Raw genomic sequence first — 18,286 nt, 5'->3', positions numbered from 1 at the left:
TCCTTATCTGTCCGGGTATCCTCTCTCTAAGCTGGATCATGTTGCAGCATCTTTCCTGTGCCATTACACGGCTAAAGGATCTGGGATCCCATCAATCAGGTTAGGGCTCATTATCGTGGGAATTTTAATGTATATGTAATAATAGAGTGTCAGCTCTTTCATCACCCTCCTGTAAATATGATGACTAAGCGGAGTGAGCAGAACTATTTGTGGAAGAGACAAAAGTGGCAGGAAATGGGCCGTCCCGTCACGCATTGGCCGTGACGTTTGGCTCGTGGGCCGAGAACAGAAAGCAGAAGTTGTAGGACCTCCTTATCTCTCGCCTTCACTCACCAGTGAGATATGGACATCCCCAAACTCCTTCTCCTGTTCTGGTCTTTCCAAGGTAAGTCTTTCTCTCTGTCCCCCTCTCACACTCCCTCTCTCCCCCTCTCACACTCCCTCACTTCCCCTTCTCTTCTTCCTTCCCTTCCTGGTCTATATTTTTATTCTCTCTCTCTCCCAACCTTTCTCTCTCTATATATTTTTCCCAACCTTTCTCTTTCTATATATTTGTCCCAACCTTTCTCTCTCTAGATATATATTTTTCCCAACCTTTCTCCCTTTCTCTCTCCCTTTCTCTCTCTCACTCTCTCTCTCTCTCTCTCTCTCTCTCTCTCTCTCTCTCTCTCTCTCTCTCTCTCTCTCTCTCTCTCTCTCTCTCTCTCTTCCCACATTCTGGGCGTTGAGGGGCAATGTGCTTCTATGATGCCTCCACACTATTTGATTTATCTGACAGGTCTCCCTGCCTCCCAGCTCTGTTGACTATCCACAATCTCACTGTCTCCCATCCTCTTGTCTGCTCCTTAAATCTTTCTCCTATCTTCTCACCAACCTCGGTATTACTGCACCTACAAACATCTCCTCCTTCCACACATTTCTCCTCCTCACCTTAAAGGCTCTACACCAGTCTGCTCCTCACTACATCTCAGCTCGTCCCACCCACAGTGTAGACCAAGCCCACTCTTAAGACAACCTAAAAAACCACTTTCTGATGGAATCTGAACCTTATTAACACCTCCCCTCACCAGCAGAGGTACTTACCAACTCTCAAGGCCAGACTCTTCTATCCACTGCACTTACTCTCCCCTACTGTCCACGTAAGTCTCCCAAAATCTTGCGATTTAAATACTTAAACACATAGGTGCAAGGTGAAACTCCCCAGGGTTTTGTTCCAAAATTGCCTGGCTACATATCCACGGTGTCATCATTTAATGGCAGATCTCCGTGATTCGGGTGGGATTCCTCGGATCGCTCTTTGATGACTCTGGGGGGTCATAGAGACCTACAAATTCAAATAAAGTCCAAAATAATGGCAATATAAAAAATTATCCAAATATTATCAATTAAACTGAAGACAAAGTAAAAAAAATACGCCCCCTCTCCCCCCATTGGTGTTTTGATATGTATCCTAATAATATTTATAGGTGTAAAATACTACATGTAATCAATTCCTGACTCGTAATTCAGTTATCACTCCGGTGAATAAATATATTTTAGTTTCAAGTTAGCAATAATAAGCATATACTGTATTGTCCGGTGGTTCTGCCACTGAGGTTTGCAGTTGCTGTTACAGGGATAAACCCACATCTCTGCAACTGAAATACACACGAACAAGGTCTAATAAAAGGGTTAAGTGGTTTTACTTCTTAAAAAAACATACAACCCTCATCCTGTGCTAGCTTCCTCTTTCACATGCAGACCTAGTGAGGGTTTCAGTGAGATTTTTGCCATTTGACCACTTCTCGACTTAAGATGCTTTCACTGTGGGTATCGTGTTGAAGGCACTAGCCTCCCCAAATACAATTATTATCACACACTCCCAAATATAATTACTATCCCCAAACTACAATTGCCACCACCACCCCCCCAATACCATTACCACCTACCTTAGACCGCTGCAACCAGTTTCCGCCTCTCCGCAGCTGCTGCCTGCTTCTTCCCTCTCCGTTCTCTCTCTCTCTCTCCCACCGGTGGAAGCTGGGCCTGACTTGCGGTTGCACCCAGTTTCCGCCTCTCCGCAGCTGCTGCCTGCTTCTTCCCTCTCCGTTCTCTCTCTCTCCCGCCGGTGGAAGCTGGGTCTGACTTGCGGCTGCAACCAGTTTACGCCTCACCGCAGCTGCTGCCTGCTTCTTCCCTCTCCGTTCTCTCTCTCTCCCGCCGGTGGAAGCTGGGAATGACTTGCGGCTGCACCCAGTTTCCGCCTCTCCGCAGCTGCTGCCTGCTTCTTCCCTCTCCGTTCTCTCTCTCTCTCTCCCACCGGTGGAAGCTGGGCCTGACTTGCGGTTGCACCCAGTTTCCGCCTCTCCGCAGCTGCTGCCTGCGTCTTCCCTCTCCGTTCTCTCTCTCTCCCGCCGGTGGAAGCTGGGTCTGACTTGCGGCTGCAACCAGTTTACGCCTCACCGCAGCTGCTGCCTGCTTCTTCCCTCTCCGTTCTCTCTCTCTCCCGCCGGTGGAAGCTGGGAATGACTTGCGGCTGCACCCAGTTTCCGCCTCTCCGCAGCTGCTGCCAGCTTCTTCCCTCTCCGTTCTCTCTCTCTCTCTCCCACCGGTGGAAGCTGGGCCTGACTTGCGGTTGCACCCAGTTTCCGCCTCTCCGCAGCTGCTGCCTGCTTCTTCCCTCTCCGTCCTCTCTCTCTCCCGCCGGTGGAAGCTGGGAATGACTTGCAGCTGCACCCAGTTTCCGCCTCACCGCAGCTGCTGCCTGCTTCTTCCCTCTCCGTTCTCTCTCTCTCCCGCCGGTGGAAGCTGGGAATGACTTGCGGCTGCACCCAGTTTCTGCCTCTCCGCAGCTGCTGCCTGCTTCTTCCCTCTCCGTTCTCTCTCTCTCCCGCCGGTGGAAGCTGGGAATGACTTGCGGCTGCACCCAGTTTCCGCCTCTCCGCAGCTGCTGCCTGCTTCTTCCCTCTCCGTTCTCTCTCTCCCACCGGTGGAAGCTGGGAATGACTTGCGGCTGCACCCAGTTTCCGCCTCCCCGCAGCTGCTGCCTGCTTCTTCCCTCTCCGTTCTCTCTCTCCCGCCGGTGGAAGCTGGGAATGACTTGCGGCTGCACCCAGTTTCTGCCTCTCCGCAGCTGCTGCCTGCTTCTTCCCTCTCCGCTCTCTCTCTCTCCCGCCGGTGGAAGCTGGGAATGACTTGCGGCTGCACCCAGTTTCCGCCTCTCCGCAGCTGCTGCCTGCTTCTTCCCTCTCCGTCCTCTCTCTCTCCCGCCGGTGGAAGCTGGGAATGACTTGCGGCTGCATCCAGTTTCCGCCTCTCCGCAGCTGCTGCCTGCTTCTTCCCTCTCCGTCCTCTCTCCCGCCGGTGGAAGCTGGGAATGACTTGCGGCTGCACCCAGTTTCCGCCTCTCCGCAGCTGCTGCCTGCTTCTTCCCTCTCCGTTCTCTCTCTCCCGCCGGTGGAAGCTGGGAATGACTTGCGGCTGCACCCAGTTTCCGCCTCTCCGCAGCTGCTGCCTGCTTCTTCCCTCTCCGTTCTCTCTCTCTCCCGCCGGTGGAAGCTGGGAATGACTTGCGGCTGCACCCAGTTTCCGCCTCTCCGCAGCTGCTGCCTGCTTCTTCCCTCTCCGTTCTCTCTCTCTCTCTCTCCCGCCGGTGGAAGCTGGGAATGACTTGCGGCTGCACCCAGTTTCCGCCTCTCCGCAGCTGCTGCCTGCTTCTTCCCTCTCCGTTCTCTCTCTCTCCCGCCGGTGGAAGCTGGGAATGACTTGCGGATGCACCCAGTTTCTGCCTCTCCACAGCTGCTGCCTGCTTCTTCCCTCTCCGTTCTCTCTCTCCCGCCGGTGGAAGCTGGGAATGACTTGCGGATGCACCCAGTTTCCGCCTCTCCGCAGCTGCTGCCTGCTTCTTCCCTCTCCGTTCTCTCTCTCTCCCGCCGGTGGAAGCTGGGAATGACTTGCGGCTGCACCCAGTTTCCGCCTCTCCGCAGCTGCTGCCTGCTTCTTCCCTCTCCGTTCTCTCTCTCTCCCGCCGGTGGAAGCTGGGAATGACTTGCGGCTGCACCCAGTTTCCGCCTCTCCGCAGCTGCTGCCTGCTTCTTCCCTCTCCGTCCTCTCTCTCTCCCGCCGGTGGAAGCTGGGAATGACTTGCGGCTGCACCCAGTTTCCGCCTCTCCGCAGCTGCTGCCTGCTTCTTCCCTCTCCGTTCTCTCTCTCTCCCGCCGGTGGAAGCTGGGAATGACTTGCGGCTGCACCCAGTTTCCGCCTCTCCGCAGCTGCTGCCTGCTTCTTCCCTCTCCGTTCTCTCTCTCTCCCGCCGGTGGAAGCTGGGAATGACTTGCAGCTGCACCCAGTTTCCGCCTCTCCGCAGCTGCTGCCTGCTTCTTCCCTCTCCGTTCTCTCTCTCTCCCGCCGGTGGAAGCTGGGAATGACTTGCGGCTGCACCCAGTTTCCGCCTCTCCGCAGCTGCTGCCTGCTTCTTCCCTCTCCGTTCTCTCTCTCCCGCCGGTGGAAGCTGGGAATGACTTGCGGGTGCATCCAGTTTCCGCCTCTCCGCAGCTGCTGCCTGCTTCTTCCCTCTCCATTCTCTCTCTCTCCCGCCGGTGGAAGCTGGGAATGACTTGCGGCTGCACCCAGTTTCTGCCTCTCCGCAGCTGCTGCCTGCTTCTTCCCTCTCTGTCCTCTCTCTCTCCCGCCGGTGGAAGCTGGGAATGACTTGCGGCTGCACCCAGTTTCCGCCTCTCCGCAGCTGCTGCCTGCTTCTTCCCTCTCCGTCCTCTCTCTCTCCCGCCGGTGGAAGCTGGGAATGACTTGCAGGTGCATCCAGTTTCCGCCTCTCCGCAGCTGCTGCCTGCTTCTTCCCTCTCCGTTCTCTCTCTCTCCCGCCGGTGGAAGCTGGGAATGACTTGCGGCTGCACCCAGTTTCCGCCTCTCCGCAGCTGCTGCCTGCTTCTTCCCTCTCCGTTCTCTCTCTCCCACCGGTGGAAGCTGGGAATGACTTGCGGCTGCAACCAGTTTACGCCTCTCCGCAGCTGCTGCCAGCTTCTTCCCTCTCCGTTCTCTCTCTCTCTCCTGCCGGTGGAAGCTGGGAATGACTTGCGGCTGCAACCAGTTTACGCCTCTCCGCAGCTGCCGCCTGCTTCTTCCCTCTCCGTTCTCTCTCTCTCCCGCCGGTGGAAGCTGGGAATGACTTGCGGCTGCACCCAGTTTCCGCCTCTCCGCAGCTGCTGCCTGCTTCTTCCCTCTCCGTTCTCTCTCTCTCCCGCCGGTGGAAGCTGGGAATGACTTGCGGCTGCACCCAGTTTCCGCCTCTCCGCAGCTGCTGCCTGCTTCTTCCCTCTCCGTTCTCTCTCTTTCCCGCCGGTGGAAGCTGGGAATGACTTGCGGCTGCACCCAGTTTCCGCCTCTCCGCAGCTGCTGCCTGCTTCTTCCCTCTCCGTTCTCTCTCTCTCTCGCCGGTGGAAGCTGGGAATGACTTGCGGCTGTACCCAGTTTCCGCCTCTCCGCAGCTGCTGCCTGCTTCTTCCCTCTCCGTTCTCTCTCTCTCCCGGCGGTGGAAGCTGGGAATGACTTGCGGCTGTACCCAGTTTCCGCCTCTCCGCAGCTGCTGCCTGCTTCTTCCCTCTCCGTTCTCTCTCTCTCCCGCCGGTGGAAGCTGGGAATGACTTGCGGCTGCACCCAGTTTCCGCCTCTCCACAGCTGCTGCCTGCTTCTTCCCTCTCCGTTCTCTCTCTCTCCCGCCGGTGGAAGCTGGGAATGACTTGCGGCTGCACCCAGTTTCCGCCTCTCCGCAGCTGCTGCCTGCTTCTTCCCTCTCCGTTCTCTCTCTCTCCCGCCGGTGGAAGCTGGGAATGACTTGCGGCTGCACCCAGTTTCCGCCTCTCCGCAGCTGCTGCCTGCTTCTTCCCTCTCCGTTCTCTCTCTCTCTCTCTCCCGCCGGTGGAAGCTGGGAATGACTTGCGGATGCACCCAGTTTCCGCCTCTCCGCAGCTGCTGCCTGCTTCTTCCCTCTCCGTCCTCTCTCTCTCCCGCCGGTGGAAGCTGGGAATGACTTGCGGCTGCACCCAGTTTCCGCCTCTCCACAGCTGCTGCCTGCTTCTTCCCTCTCCGTTCTCTCTCTCTCCCGCCGGTGGAAGCTGGGAATGACTTGCGGATGCACCCAGTTTCCGCCTCTCCACAGCTGCTGCCTGCTTCTTCCCTCTCCGTTCTCTCTCTCTCCCGCCGGTGGAAGCTGGGAATGACTTGCGGCTGCACCCAGTTTCCGCCTCTCCGCAGCTGCTGCCTGCTTCTTCCCTCTCCGCTCTCTCTCTCTCCCGCCGGTGGAAGCTGGGAATGACTTGCGGCTGCACCCAGTTTCCGCCTCTCCGCAGCTGCTGCCTGCTTCTTCCCTCTCCGCTCTCTCTCTCTCCCGCCGGTGGAAGCTGGGCCTGACTTGCGGTTGCACCCAGTTTCCGCCTCTCCGCAGCTGCTGCCTGCTTCTTCCCTCTCCGTTCTCTCTCTCTCCCATGGCGGTGGAAGCTGGGCCTGACATTTATTTATTTATAAAAATATTATTACCAGGAAGTAATACATTGAGAGTTACCTCTCGTTTTCAAGCATGTCCTGGGCACAGAGTTAAGACAAATAATACATGGTTACAAATACAGTTACATGAATGAACAGGGTATACATTATATACAAGACATTGCGTGCACAGTTAGAGATAATATATATTATAGGCGTATGTAACAGTTACAGACCAGATTAAAATGTGAGACAGCCTTAGATTTGAAAGAACTTAAGCTGGTGGTGGATGTGAGAGTCTCCGGTAGGTTGTTCCAGTTTTGGGGTGCACGGTAAGAGAAGGAGGAACGTCCGGATACTTTGTTGAGCCTTGGGACCATGAACAGTCAATTGGAGTCAGATCTCAGGTGACATGCGGGTGCACCCAATTTCCGCCTCTCCGCAGCTGCTGCCTGCTTCTTCCCTCTCTCCCGCCGGTGGAAGCTGGGCCTGACTTGCGGGTGCACGCAGTTTCTGGCGCACAACGGAGAGCCCAGGTGCATTATTATTATTTTTTTAACATATATAGGTGTAGAAAACCTAATGTTACCAATTCCTAACTGTTAATTCAGTTATCACCCCCAGCGAATGAATATACTTTCATTTCTGGAAAAAGACAGGAAAATGAAGTATACAAATTTCCCTTGGGTTATGCTATCGAGGTTTCAATTGTTGTTTAAAGGAACAAAGAAAGGGTTAAATAGTTTTATTTCCTAAAAAACCCTCCTCCCACGCCGGCTTCCTCTATCACACACCGTGAGGCCGCCAGTAACAGCTTGACCAGCTGACCACTTCCCTACTTATGCACGCTCACTCTGGGTATGATGGTAAATGGCACTAGCCTTTGAAGTGGGAGAGATTGCCCAATGCAGTATGAGCAAAGGCTTGGTGATAAAAGGCCACAGTAGGGGTTTGTAGCATGGTAGAAGTTTTCTATATAAAAGCACAGAGATAACAGCAGGATGGTGAGAGAGTTACTTCTCTGTAACCACGGCAGGGAGGCACATGTCCTTTATAAGGTGCATGCAGACTGGCCTCTCCCCCTCATCTATTGCAAGACTTCCAGCTGGTGACTTATTTCTGGGATTTTCTCCTGAAGAGGGAGCGTCCCCGTTCTAAGGTCATTATGATGTGTTACCTGGTCGTGCTGCTTTGCTTCCTGTGAGCTGCCCTTGTACCTTGGCATCGGGTTTCTCATCACGTTGTTTTAACATCACTCATCTGCAGAGGGGTCGGGATCATTGGAATTTAGTGTCAGCTCTTTGTCAGGTGCGATGTTCTGCAACAGGCGATTTACAGAGCAGCATATACTGAAACGCTGACTCATACACTCTCACGCTCTCTATCACTCTCTCACTCACTCTCACTCTCTCACACTCTCTCTCACACTCTTTCACACTCTTTCACACTCACTCTCTCACTCACTCTCTCACTCACTCTCTCACTCTCTCACACTCTCTCTCACACTCTCTCACACTCTCTCACACTCTTTCACACTCACTCTCACACTCACTCTCTCTCTCTCTCTCTCTCTCCTTTTCCTCTCACTCTCTCTCACACTCTCTCACACTCTCTCACACTCTCTCACACTCTCTCACACTCTTTCACACTCTTTCACACTCACACTCTCACACTCACTCTCTCTCTCTCGCTCTCTCTCCCTTTCCTCTCTCACGCTCTCTCTCACTCTCTCACTCACTCTCTCACTCAATCTCACACTCTCTCACTTACACTCTCTCACTCTCTCTCTACACTCTATCTCTACATTCTCTCTCTACACTCTCTCTCTCACTCTCTCTCTCACTCTCTCTCACACTCTCTCACTCTCTCACTCACTCTCTCCTCTCTCTCTCCTCTCTCTCTCTTTCTCTCTCTCTCTCTCTCTCTCGCTCTCTTACTCTCTCTCTTACTCTCTCTCTTACTGTTTCTCTCTCTTATTCTCTCTCTTACTGTTTCTCTCTCACACTCTCTCACACTCTCTCACACTCACACTCACACTCTCTCACACTAACACTCTCACACTCCCACTCTCTCACACTCACACTCTATCTCTCTCTCACACTCACATGCACACTCTCACACACTCCCACTCACACACTCTCAACACACACACAAACTTACACTCTCTCACACTCACGCACTGCAACAGATGAATAGAAGAGCAGCAAATACGGAAACACACACACATAGACACACACACACACACACACACACACAGTGACACACAACGTAGACACACACACAGACACACACACAGACACACACACACAGACAGACACACACACAGACAAACACACACACACAGACACACACACAGACACACACATACACACAGTGACACACACACGTAGACACACACACACACACACACACACACATAGACACACACACAGACACACACACAGACACACACACACACACACACACACACACACAAAATAAGTAGTCAAACCTAAAAAATGGTCTGAAATTCAAGAACAAATCTAAGTTTCAAGAACAAGTTTCTGATCTAGAACATGTAGCTCATATTTTTAAAACAAGTAATCTGAACAGAAGGTGGCTTGTATTTATAGAGCAAGTAGTCTGAACTAGAAAATGTGACTTTCTAGAACAAGTAGCCTGGATTACAGAAGGTAGCATATGATTCTAGAACAAGTAGCCTGGTTTACAGAAGGTAGCATATGATTCTAGAACAAGTAGCCTGGTTTACAGAAGATGACCTGTGTTTAAAGAACAAGTAGCCTGGATTACAGAAGATGACCTGTGTTTAAAGAACAAGTAGCCTGGATTACAGAAGATGACCTGTGTTTAAAGAACAAGTAGCCTGGATTACAGAAGATGACCTGTGTTTAAAGAACATGTAGCCTGGTGGCCTGCGTTTCTAGAACAAGTTGCCTGGTTTACAGATGTGACCTGTGATTCTAGAACGAGTAGCCTGGTTTATAGAAGGTGACCTGTGTTTCTAGAACGAGTAGCCTGGTTTATAGAAGGTGACCTGTGTTTCTAGAACGAGTAGCCTGGTTAATAGAAGGTGACCTGTGTTTCTAGAACGAGTAGCCTGGTTTATAGAAGGTGACCTGTGTTTCTAGAACGAGTAGCCTGGTTAATAGAAGGTGACCTGTGTTTCTAGAATGAGTGGCTTACATGAGAAAAGGTGTCCAAAGAAAATCCTTACTTCACAAAGTGCATAAACTATGTATGACAAATTACCCTCCCCAATCTCCAAGATCAAAGTACTCCGTTACTAAAGTACTCAGCTGGGAGGCAAAGAAATATAAACAAACAGCTTTTTTGGTATCCTCTAAGATCCAGTGATTAATAATAATAATAATAATAATAATAATAATAATAATAATAATAATAATAAACTTGGGAATGGGGTCATGTTTAGATGTACAAAGTCCCGGCCGGGAGGTGTAATCACGCAGCAGAATATAGTATCTCAGGCATATGGCAGTGACGACCAGTTACACAGGGGGGATATACTGTATGGGACCTGATTAAACGTCTCACACACAGCTGTAGCCAGCGGGATAAACATTAATAACGGGTACTAACTGCAGACAGGGCTGTCCTGTTACATATTACTCACGTGTAGTTACCGTGTAACTGGCGGCCCCTGCTACATGCCGACAATATAATCCTGTGCGGCTTCATCTGCTCCAGAACCGGCACCTGAGCTAGAAAAGTCTGGCTGTGCTTCTAGATAAGTATCCTGAATTAGAAAAAAAGGAAGGTGGCCTTCATTTCTAGAAGCAGTGGTCTGATCTAGAAACGGTTACCCGTGTGTATGGCAGAAGCAACCTGAAGTGACAACGTGACCTGTGCTTCTGGAACAATTGACCTCAACTAGAAAAGCTGGCCTGTATTTCTAGAAGGAGAATCCTGAACTAAAACAAAGTTACTTGTCGTTCTAGAACAAGTAGAAAAAAAATTGCTGTCATGTGCTCCAAGGAAGGGTAATAATACTCAAGTTCCACACAAATGAAAATATAGATATATTCACAGTAAGAATGCAGGAACTAGAAAACAAAAATGATTTTGTTAAGGATCCAATACATTATTTTATATTTTGCTGTTGCTCCGTATTTTCTTCTTTCCTTGTATTCTAGACCAAGTAGCCTTAATAACCAAAAAAAGGGACCTCTATTCCCTTTACATTCATTCAGGCTACTCAGTCTTGGAGTCGGAGACACCTCTTGCAGGCCGGACCTACACAAGGTGTTTGAGACGGCAAGAATGAGAACCCTGCATTAATTTAATGGGAAGAGTATGTTTTTCCAGAAAAAGTAGTCTGAACTAGCAAGGGTGACTTATTTTTCTAGAACATGTAGACTGGATTAGAAAAAAGTGGCCTTTATTGAGTAAAAAGAAGAATAAATATTTATAGGAACACATTTGCTGTGACTCCTTGTCACCTGTAATTATAATTAGTGTTTGACGTGAAGTATAAGTATATTATTATTATTATTATTATTATTATTATTACTAGATCTTATTGGTTACAAATACCAGTTATATTAAAAAAAACATATATTTTATTACCCATCACATTATTACATTAGTAAGGAGGTTCTAGAAGTAAATGGGCTCTAGAAGAAGTAGCCGGAGTTAGAAAAGGTGGCTTAGGTTTCTGGAATGGGCCGGAACTAATAAAACAAAAATAAAGTGGTTGTTAAATCAAGAACAGGTTGCCAGATCTAGAAAAGGTTACTTGTGTTTATAGAACAATTGAGCTAAACTAGAAAAGGGGGTCTGTATTTCTGTAAGTAGCCTGAACTAAAACAGGTGACTTGTATTTCTAGAAAAAACATCTTGAATTACAAAAAAATGATCTATGTTTCTAGAATAAGCCTGAACTAGAAAAGGGGCCATTATATAGTTAATAGAAGAATAAATATTTAAAGGAACACATTTTCTGTGACTCCTTGTCACCAGTAATAATAATTTGTGTTTGACGTGAAGTATAAGTCTGTGTGATAAATGTCATCTCTTCTGTTACCAAGAGATGGAAAAGAGATGATGACGAGGTGACATCTGTCTCTCTGCAGGAGGAATCCAGAGCAACTCGGATACTTCTTACTGTGCCGACCAGTTAGAGACACTCAGGGTGGAGGAGGGAGGTTCTGTCACCATCCCATGTAGGTTCAGCTTCCCAAAGGACTGGGACGAGTCCACAGAGGTGAGAGTGTATTGGAGGGAGGCTCAAGCCATCCCCTGTGGGCAAGGTAAATTCATTCACAATCACACGGAAAACTGGACAGATGCAAATTACAAAGGGAGGATCTTCGTGGTGGGAAACCCAAAGGAATCAAAGACAGCATCTATCAGAATCCAGTGGCTGAAGGAGACAGATGGTCCTATCTTCTGCTGCCGTGTGGAAATAAGAAACCCCAATAAACAGGGGGGAAAAGTGAACGGCTGGCAAAACCGTCACGGGACCTTCCTGATGTTTCCAGGTAAGGATCCTATACCCATCAATGTAACACCCGCTCCTACTCATGTGGTTTCAAAATACTAGACAGAGACGCCATTCATGTCTCTTTAGATACCCAACCACTGCCCACCCCAGCTATATTATCACCCTCTGTCCCCCTCTCCCTATTGCAAAGGGAGTGGAGATGTTGTAGACATGGATAGTAGCTTCTACCCGCTCCTCTCCTGGGCTTATCTCTCGTTCCCAGTGTAAGAAGAGGAGAGGGACAGTATTCACCATCGACATTAGGCAGCTGGCCGGAGTGGGGAGAAACTCCTACAGTATTAATATATATATATATATAGATATACATATGTGTGTGTGTAGTGTGCAGCACATTTGAGGTCTTATGGGCCACACATGTGGTCTTTGAAGTATATATTGTGCTGCTTATCACTGATTTAATCATTTTGAAAAATGAAAGAAACCTTTTCTCTTCTCTTTAGAAACCATTAAACAATTATTAAACTCCTTCTTCTAGTGCTCGGAATTGAACATTGTCAGACAGGAAGAGCCATATCTCCAAATGTCACTGCGTCACCCAGCAGTAAAGGCAATACGTTGGTCCATAGGTTCCCTCTCTGTGACACTGTGACATTCTGTGATACAAATGTTGGTTTATACTCAGGTCCTTCACTCTGTGTCACTGTGTCACCCTCTGGTGGGAGGTATGGACTGAATTGCCATAGATACATACATACTTACATACATACATACATACATACATAGATACATACATACATACATACATACATACATACATACATACATACATACATACATTGCTCCCTCCTATCTGTGTCACTGACTGAATTGTTTCACCTCTGCCTTCTCTCAGGCTAAACAAACTTACTTTTCTTCATTATTCAACACGCACAAATCTAACCCACGCCGACTCTTCTCTGTCTTTGTCTCTCTACTTAGACCACCCTCGGCTGCCTGTTCTTCTTCTTCTTCCATCTCACCTCAGGACTTTGCTGACTATTTTAAGGAAAAGGTGGAATACATATGTCAGAACATCCCCTCTGTTGCCTCCTCCTATCCTACACCTCTTCCCAACTCTCCTCTTGCCTTCTTTGACTCTTTTTCCACTGTCTCAGAGGAGGACGTGTCACTACTGATCTCCTCTTCTCCCTCTACCACTTGCTCTCTTGACCCCATTCCCTCCCATCTCCTAAAACCTCTTGGTGATTACAATTTTCTCATATTACTTGACCTCTCTGCAGCATTTGACACTGTGGACCACCCTCTTCTCCTTCACATTCTCCATACTCTTGGTATTCATATCTTCTCTTACCTTTCCCATCGTACTTTCAGCATCTCTTCGTCTATCGATCTCTCTGTGGGGGTACCCCAGGACTTTGTCCTGGGACCTCTTCTCTTTTCTCTGTACACACTCTCTCTAGGTAAACTAATCACATTTCAATGGTTTAAATATCACCTCTATGCTAACGACACATAAATTTACTTTTCAATCCCTGACCTTACACCTGCTGTATAGACCAAAGTTTCTGAATGTCTCTCTGTGATATTATCCTGAATGGCCCTCCGCCGACTTAAACTTAACATGACAAAAACAGAGCTCCTCATACTTCCTCCCAAACCTGGCCTAACTACCTCCTTCCACATTACTGTTGGAAGTACGATCATTCACCCAGTAGCCCAAGAACGCTGCCTACGGGTCACACTCGACTCCTCTCTCACATTCTCCTCTCACATTCAAAACATCTCTAAAACCTGTCGCTTTTTCCTCCGCAATATTACAAAGATTCGCCCTTTGCTCTGTTACTCGACTGCTAAAACTCTGACACAGACCCTCATTCTCTCCCGTCTTGATTACTGTAACCTCCTGCTGTCCGGCCTTCCTGCCTCTCACCTGTCTCCCCTACAATCTATCCTAAACGCTGCTGCCAGAATCATTCTACTATTTCCTAAATCTGTCTCAGCGTCTTCCCTCCTGAAATCACTCTCCTGTCTTCCGATCAAATCCCGCATCTCGCACTCAATTCTCCTCCTCACTTTTAAAGCTTTACACTCTTCTGCTCCTCCTTACATCTCAGCACTAATTTCTCGCTATGCACCATCCCGATTCTTGCGTTCTGCTCAAGGATGTCTTCTCTACCCCCTTGGTATCTAAAGCCCTCTCCCGCCTTAAACCTTTCTCACTGACTGCCCCACACCTCTGGAATGCCCTTCCCCTCAACACCCGACTAGCACCCCCTCTATCCACCTTTAAGACCCACCTTAAGACACACTTGCTTAAAGAAGCATATGAGTAGCACAGCTGCTAATACTGGACACATGATACATAAAGCTTGGTCCCCTGCAGAAGCACTTACCAGAATGCCCTCCTACTGTCTCTGTACGTTCTTCCTACCTACCAATTAGATTGTAAGCTCTTTGGAGCAGGAACTCCTCTTCCAAAATGTTAGTTTTATGTTAATGTTAGCACTTATTTCCATGACCTGTTATTTGTATTATTTGTTATTTATATGATTGTCAAGTGTATTACTGCTGTGACGCGCTATGTACATTAATGGCGCTATATAAATAAAGACATACATACATAGCTCCCTTCTGTCTGTGTTCCTTTGTCACCCTGCGGGGGGAAGGACAGACTAAAAGCTCCCTTCTGTCTGTGTTACTGTGTCACCCCTGCGGGGGAGGGACAGACTCATAGCTCCCTTCTGTCTGTGTCACTGTGTCACCCTGCAGGGGAGGGACAGACTCATAGCTCCCTTCTGTCTGTGTCACTGTGTTACCCTGTGGGGGGAAACGACAGACTCATAGCTCCCTTCTGTCTGTGTCAATGTGTCACCCTGCGGGGGGAGGGACAGATTCATAGCTCCTTTCTGTCTGTGTCACTGTGTCACCCTGTAGGGGGAGTGACAGACTCATAGCTCCCTTTTTTCAGTGTCACCCTATAGGGGGAGGGACAGCCTCATAGTTCCGTTCTGTCTGTGTCACTGTCACTGTGTCACTATCTCACGGTGTGTGTGTGTGTGGGGGGGGGGGTGTGGGGGGAGTGGAGGAGGACACAGACTGGATTTCCCAGAGCTCCCTCCTATCAGTGTCACTGACATTGTGACCGTGCAGTGGAGGGAACAGATTGGTTCATATCTCCCTTCTGTCTGTGTCACTTTCTGCCTCTCTCCTCTCTGTAGGACACAGTCGGGGTTATATAGAGCAGTTGGATGCAGTTTCTGCTCTCCACGGAGAAAACATCACCATCCCCTGTCATGTCCGTTACCCACCGGGGACAGGTGGTGGTTCAATCAGCAAAGTAACCTGGACAGTGGGATCAAGGGATCTCTGTAATGAGAATACTGAACTTTTATCAATTAATAACAGATATAACTCTTGGGTCAGTTCTCCTGAAGATGCCTCTCTGCACATACAGAAAGTTCTACCATATGAACGGAAGAGGTATTGCTGTAGAGTGGAAACCAATAACGGGAAATTCAGCAGTGAACATGGCACGGAGTTGGTGGTTGGAGGTAAGGAACTCTATGATGTCTGGTCCTTAGGTTTATCAAGTCACAGATGCCAGGATCTGAATCCCTGTCCCAACACAAGAACTCTACTGTCCTAGAGGAACCTGGCTTAGAATCCATACTATCCCCTATGACCAACCAGTCCTAGGGGTGCCAGGCTCAAAATAAAAATATACCTGGAGGTGTCATGGAACAATGGTCCTCGGCCTACTCAGTTGTCACAGGGATCCCACAAAGCCACCAACACCCAACACTTTAAAATTAAAATCCCCCTGGTGAATAGCTTCATGTAGTCAACAATCAGTCTTGGAAAAGAGTTATTAAACTAATAGCTAATAGTGGGAGGTACAGTACACACATTATTAATATACAGACATCAGCAGCACAATAAAGGGGAAGGTAGACAATAGAACGTAACACTTACAATGAAAGTCGACTCACAAAGCTTGGGGTCTCCAGGCCGGGGTGAGAGGTCTGTGGGACAGAGAGGCGTCCTTGGCGCAGGGGTGTGGGTGCAGGGGTGAGATGTCTGTGGGGACAGAGAGGAGTCCTTGGTGCAGGGGTGTGGGTGCAGGGGTGAGAGGTCTGTGGGGACAGAGAGGCTTCCTTGGTGCAGGGGTGATAGGACTGTGGGGACAGAGAGGCTTCCTTGGAGCAGGAGTGTGGCTGCGGGTCCAGAGGGTCAGTCAGGGGGTCCCCAAGGTGAGACATATGATAGCTGAAGGGTATTCCCCAAACACACCTGCTGCTGCGCCCCAGGGGACAGGTAGTTACAAAACCTGTCTCACCCTAATCCCAACCATGGGGGAATGTGGAGGGAACGATCAGAGGGATTTGGTGAAACGTTGGGACTAATGGAGAAGAGATGTTTCCAGGTTCAGCCTCCTGCCCCATTCTGGCCAGTCTGGGACATGGTCATTATTCCAACTTACAGCCAATGGGAAGGCTGCGTTGCGGCGGACCTCCTAATAAATTGGGGTGTGAGCACGGGGGAGAGGTCATGCCCTCTTCCCCAAACAAAAGCAACTTGCCAGGTGGGAAAAGGGGATGAGCGGGGCCTCTGGCCCACAGACAAAGGGAATACTGAGGCCACCAAAAATAACATACCACGTGGTATGGCAGAAAAACCCCTCCCCCATAGAGGGGAGATGTTGGGAAATGAAAAGATAGCAAGAGTAGCTAAGCAGTTGGTGTCAGAGTGTAGCAATGTTTGCATCCCCGCTCTAGGTCAAGGGTTAGAGGAGCACAGAGAAGGTGGAGAGGGGCTTCCCTGGATGGTGAGGGGTGGCAGACTGGGGCTTCACTTTTATTTGAAGTGGTTGGGGGGATGGGCGTTTTCTGCCTCCCAATGTCCCAGGATCTGATTCACAGGCCATCCCAAAGACCAACCAGCCCTAGAGGTCATAACCTGTGACTTGCTCCAAAATGGTGCAGACCTAGAGGTACATAGCTCAGGGTCCCTTTATCAGAACTAAAGTTGCCAGGTCAGTGTCTCTGTTTCAGTCTTAGAGGTACCAAACTAGGTATTCCTGTGCCAGCCCTAGAGGTGTCTGGATCTGTATCATTGACCCATACAGCCCAATAGATGCCCAGTTCTGGATGCCTGCACCTACCTTCTGAGCTGTCCAGCCCTGGAGGTTCTGCAATTATGCTGTTTCTCCTCCTACAGTATCTCTCCAGCCTCCAAATCATATCCAGGCTTCACCATCCATCAGCCTCATGAATCCTCAGCTATAGGAGGCTCAGTCACCATCCACTGCCCATTCACACCCCCCTCCAAGACAGAGACTCCCTGTGGGGTGGGATTAACAGGGGTGTGGGCAGCCCCTGGGGACTTTATGCTTATCACAGAATCTAATTTACAGTCCAAGACCTGTGCCTTTCTCCAAAACGACCCAGGCATAGCAGCGCTAAATACCAGTATATAAAAAAACAAAGTGCCAGGTAAGTGCCCCTGTTAGAGGTAACAATCACGGTGAACCAGCTCCGTGACATCATAGCCACCCATCGCCTGAAACACTGTGAGCAGAGATTGCGTGTGCTACAGCCGCGGGGCAAGGTAAATGCTGGCACTCTCGCAAGCAAGTGTGTAGTGTGAGCTCGGCCTAAGAGAGAGGGGGAAGAGAGTTGGACAGTGAGTGAGGGGAGAGAAATTTCTTGGGAGGGGGAGGATGAGAAAGGGGGGGGTGAGAGAAGGAAGAGAAATATAGGTGTAAAAGAAGGGGCAGTATAAAAGAAAGAGGGGGGGCTCGCAAGGTGGATATTCAGCATTTTTTTATTTGCTTGGCCCTTTAAAAAAAATATGCAGGGGGGCCAAAAAATATATAGTTTTGCTACTTCCTGGAGGAGCCTGAACTTGTGTCTGTCACAGGAGACCAGGTTATTTACACCTTCTTAGCAAGATCATTAATTGAGCAAAACAAGGTAATTAAATAAATTGTAATTTATTCGGCATAAATTCGCTTACACACAATGGAACACAAATTACAGACAAAAAAAACACACTTACTTTGGGACTGAGGTCGAAAACTAGACTTTCCTAGGTGCAGGGAACCCTACGGGTGAGTTTTACCCTGACCCGGAATCTCCATGAACCCAAATCGAAAATTGTGTTTTCAAGGGGAGGTATTGCTGGGACAATGTGCCTACATGTATCTGAGAATCAGGCATGATTCCCGGGTACATTTATAGGAGAACCAACAACTCCGGACCCCAACCTCCTAGGCACATTCTGTCAACGGTTCCTCCGCAAAAAAAACCCTTGAAACTCATACCCTAGTAATCCCTGCTTGATTGCATG

At 49.3% G+C, this 18,286-nt stretch overlaps 1 protein-coding gene across 2 annotated transcripts in view; it reads left to right on the top strand.

Moving 5' to 3' along the window:
* The first annotated feature begins 315 nt into the window (after positions 1 to 315).
* The window catches only part of LOC142470835 (sialic acid-binding Ig-like lectin 10), a 35,244-nt gene continuing 17,273 nt past the window's right edge, over positions 316 to 18,286 (top strand). For both annotated transcript variants that reach the window (XM_075577609.1, XM_075577608.1), the window contains exons 1-3: positions 316 to 385; positions 11,568 to 11,975; positions 15,157 to 15,489. In XM_075577609.1, the coding sequence (XP_075433724.1) occupies positions 343 to 385; positions 11,568 to 11,975; positions 15,157 to 15,489 (784 nt within the window). In that variant the 5' untranslated portion in view covers positions 316 to 342. The remainder of the gene's footprint in view (positions 386 to 11,567; positions 11,976 to 15,156; positions 15,490 to 18,286) is intronic.

Source organism: Ascaphus truei, chromosome 20 (assembly GCF_040206685.1).
Source record: "Ascaphus truei isolate aAscTru1 chromosome 20, aAscTru1.hap1, whole genome shotgun sequence".
Taxonomy (NCBI): domain Eukaryota; kingdom Metazoa; phylum Chordata; class Amphibia; order Anura; family Ascaphidae; genus Ascaphus; species Ascaphus truei.
This window is presented reverse-complemented; position numbering and strand designations above follow the sequence as displayed.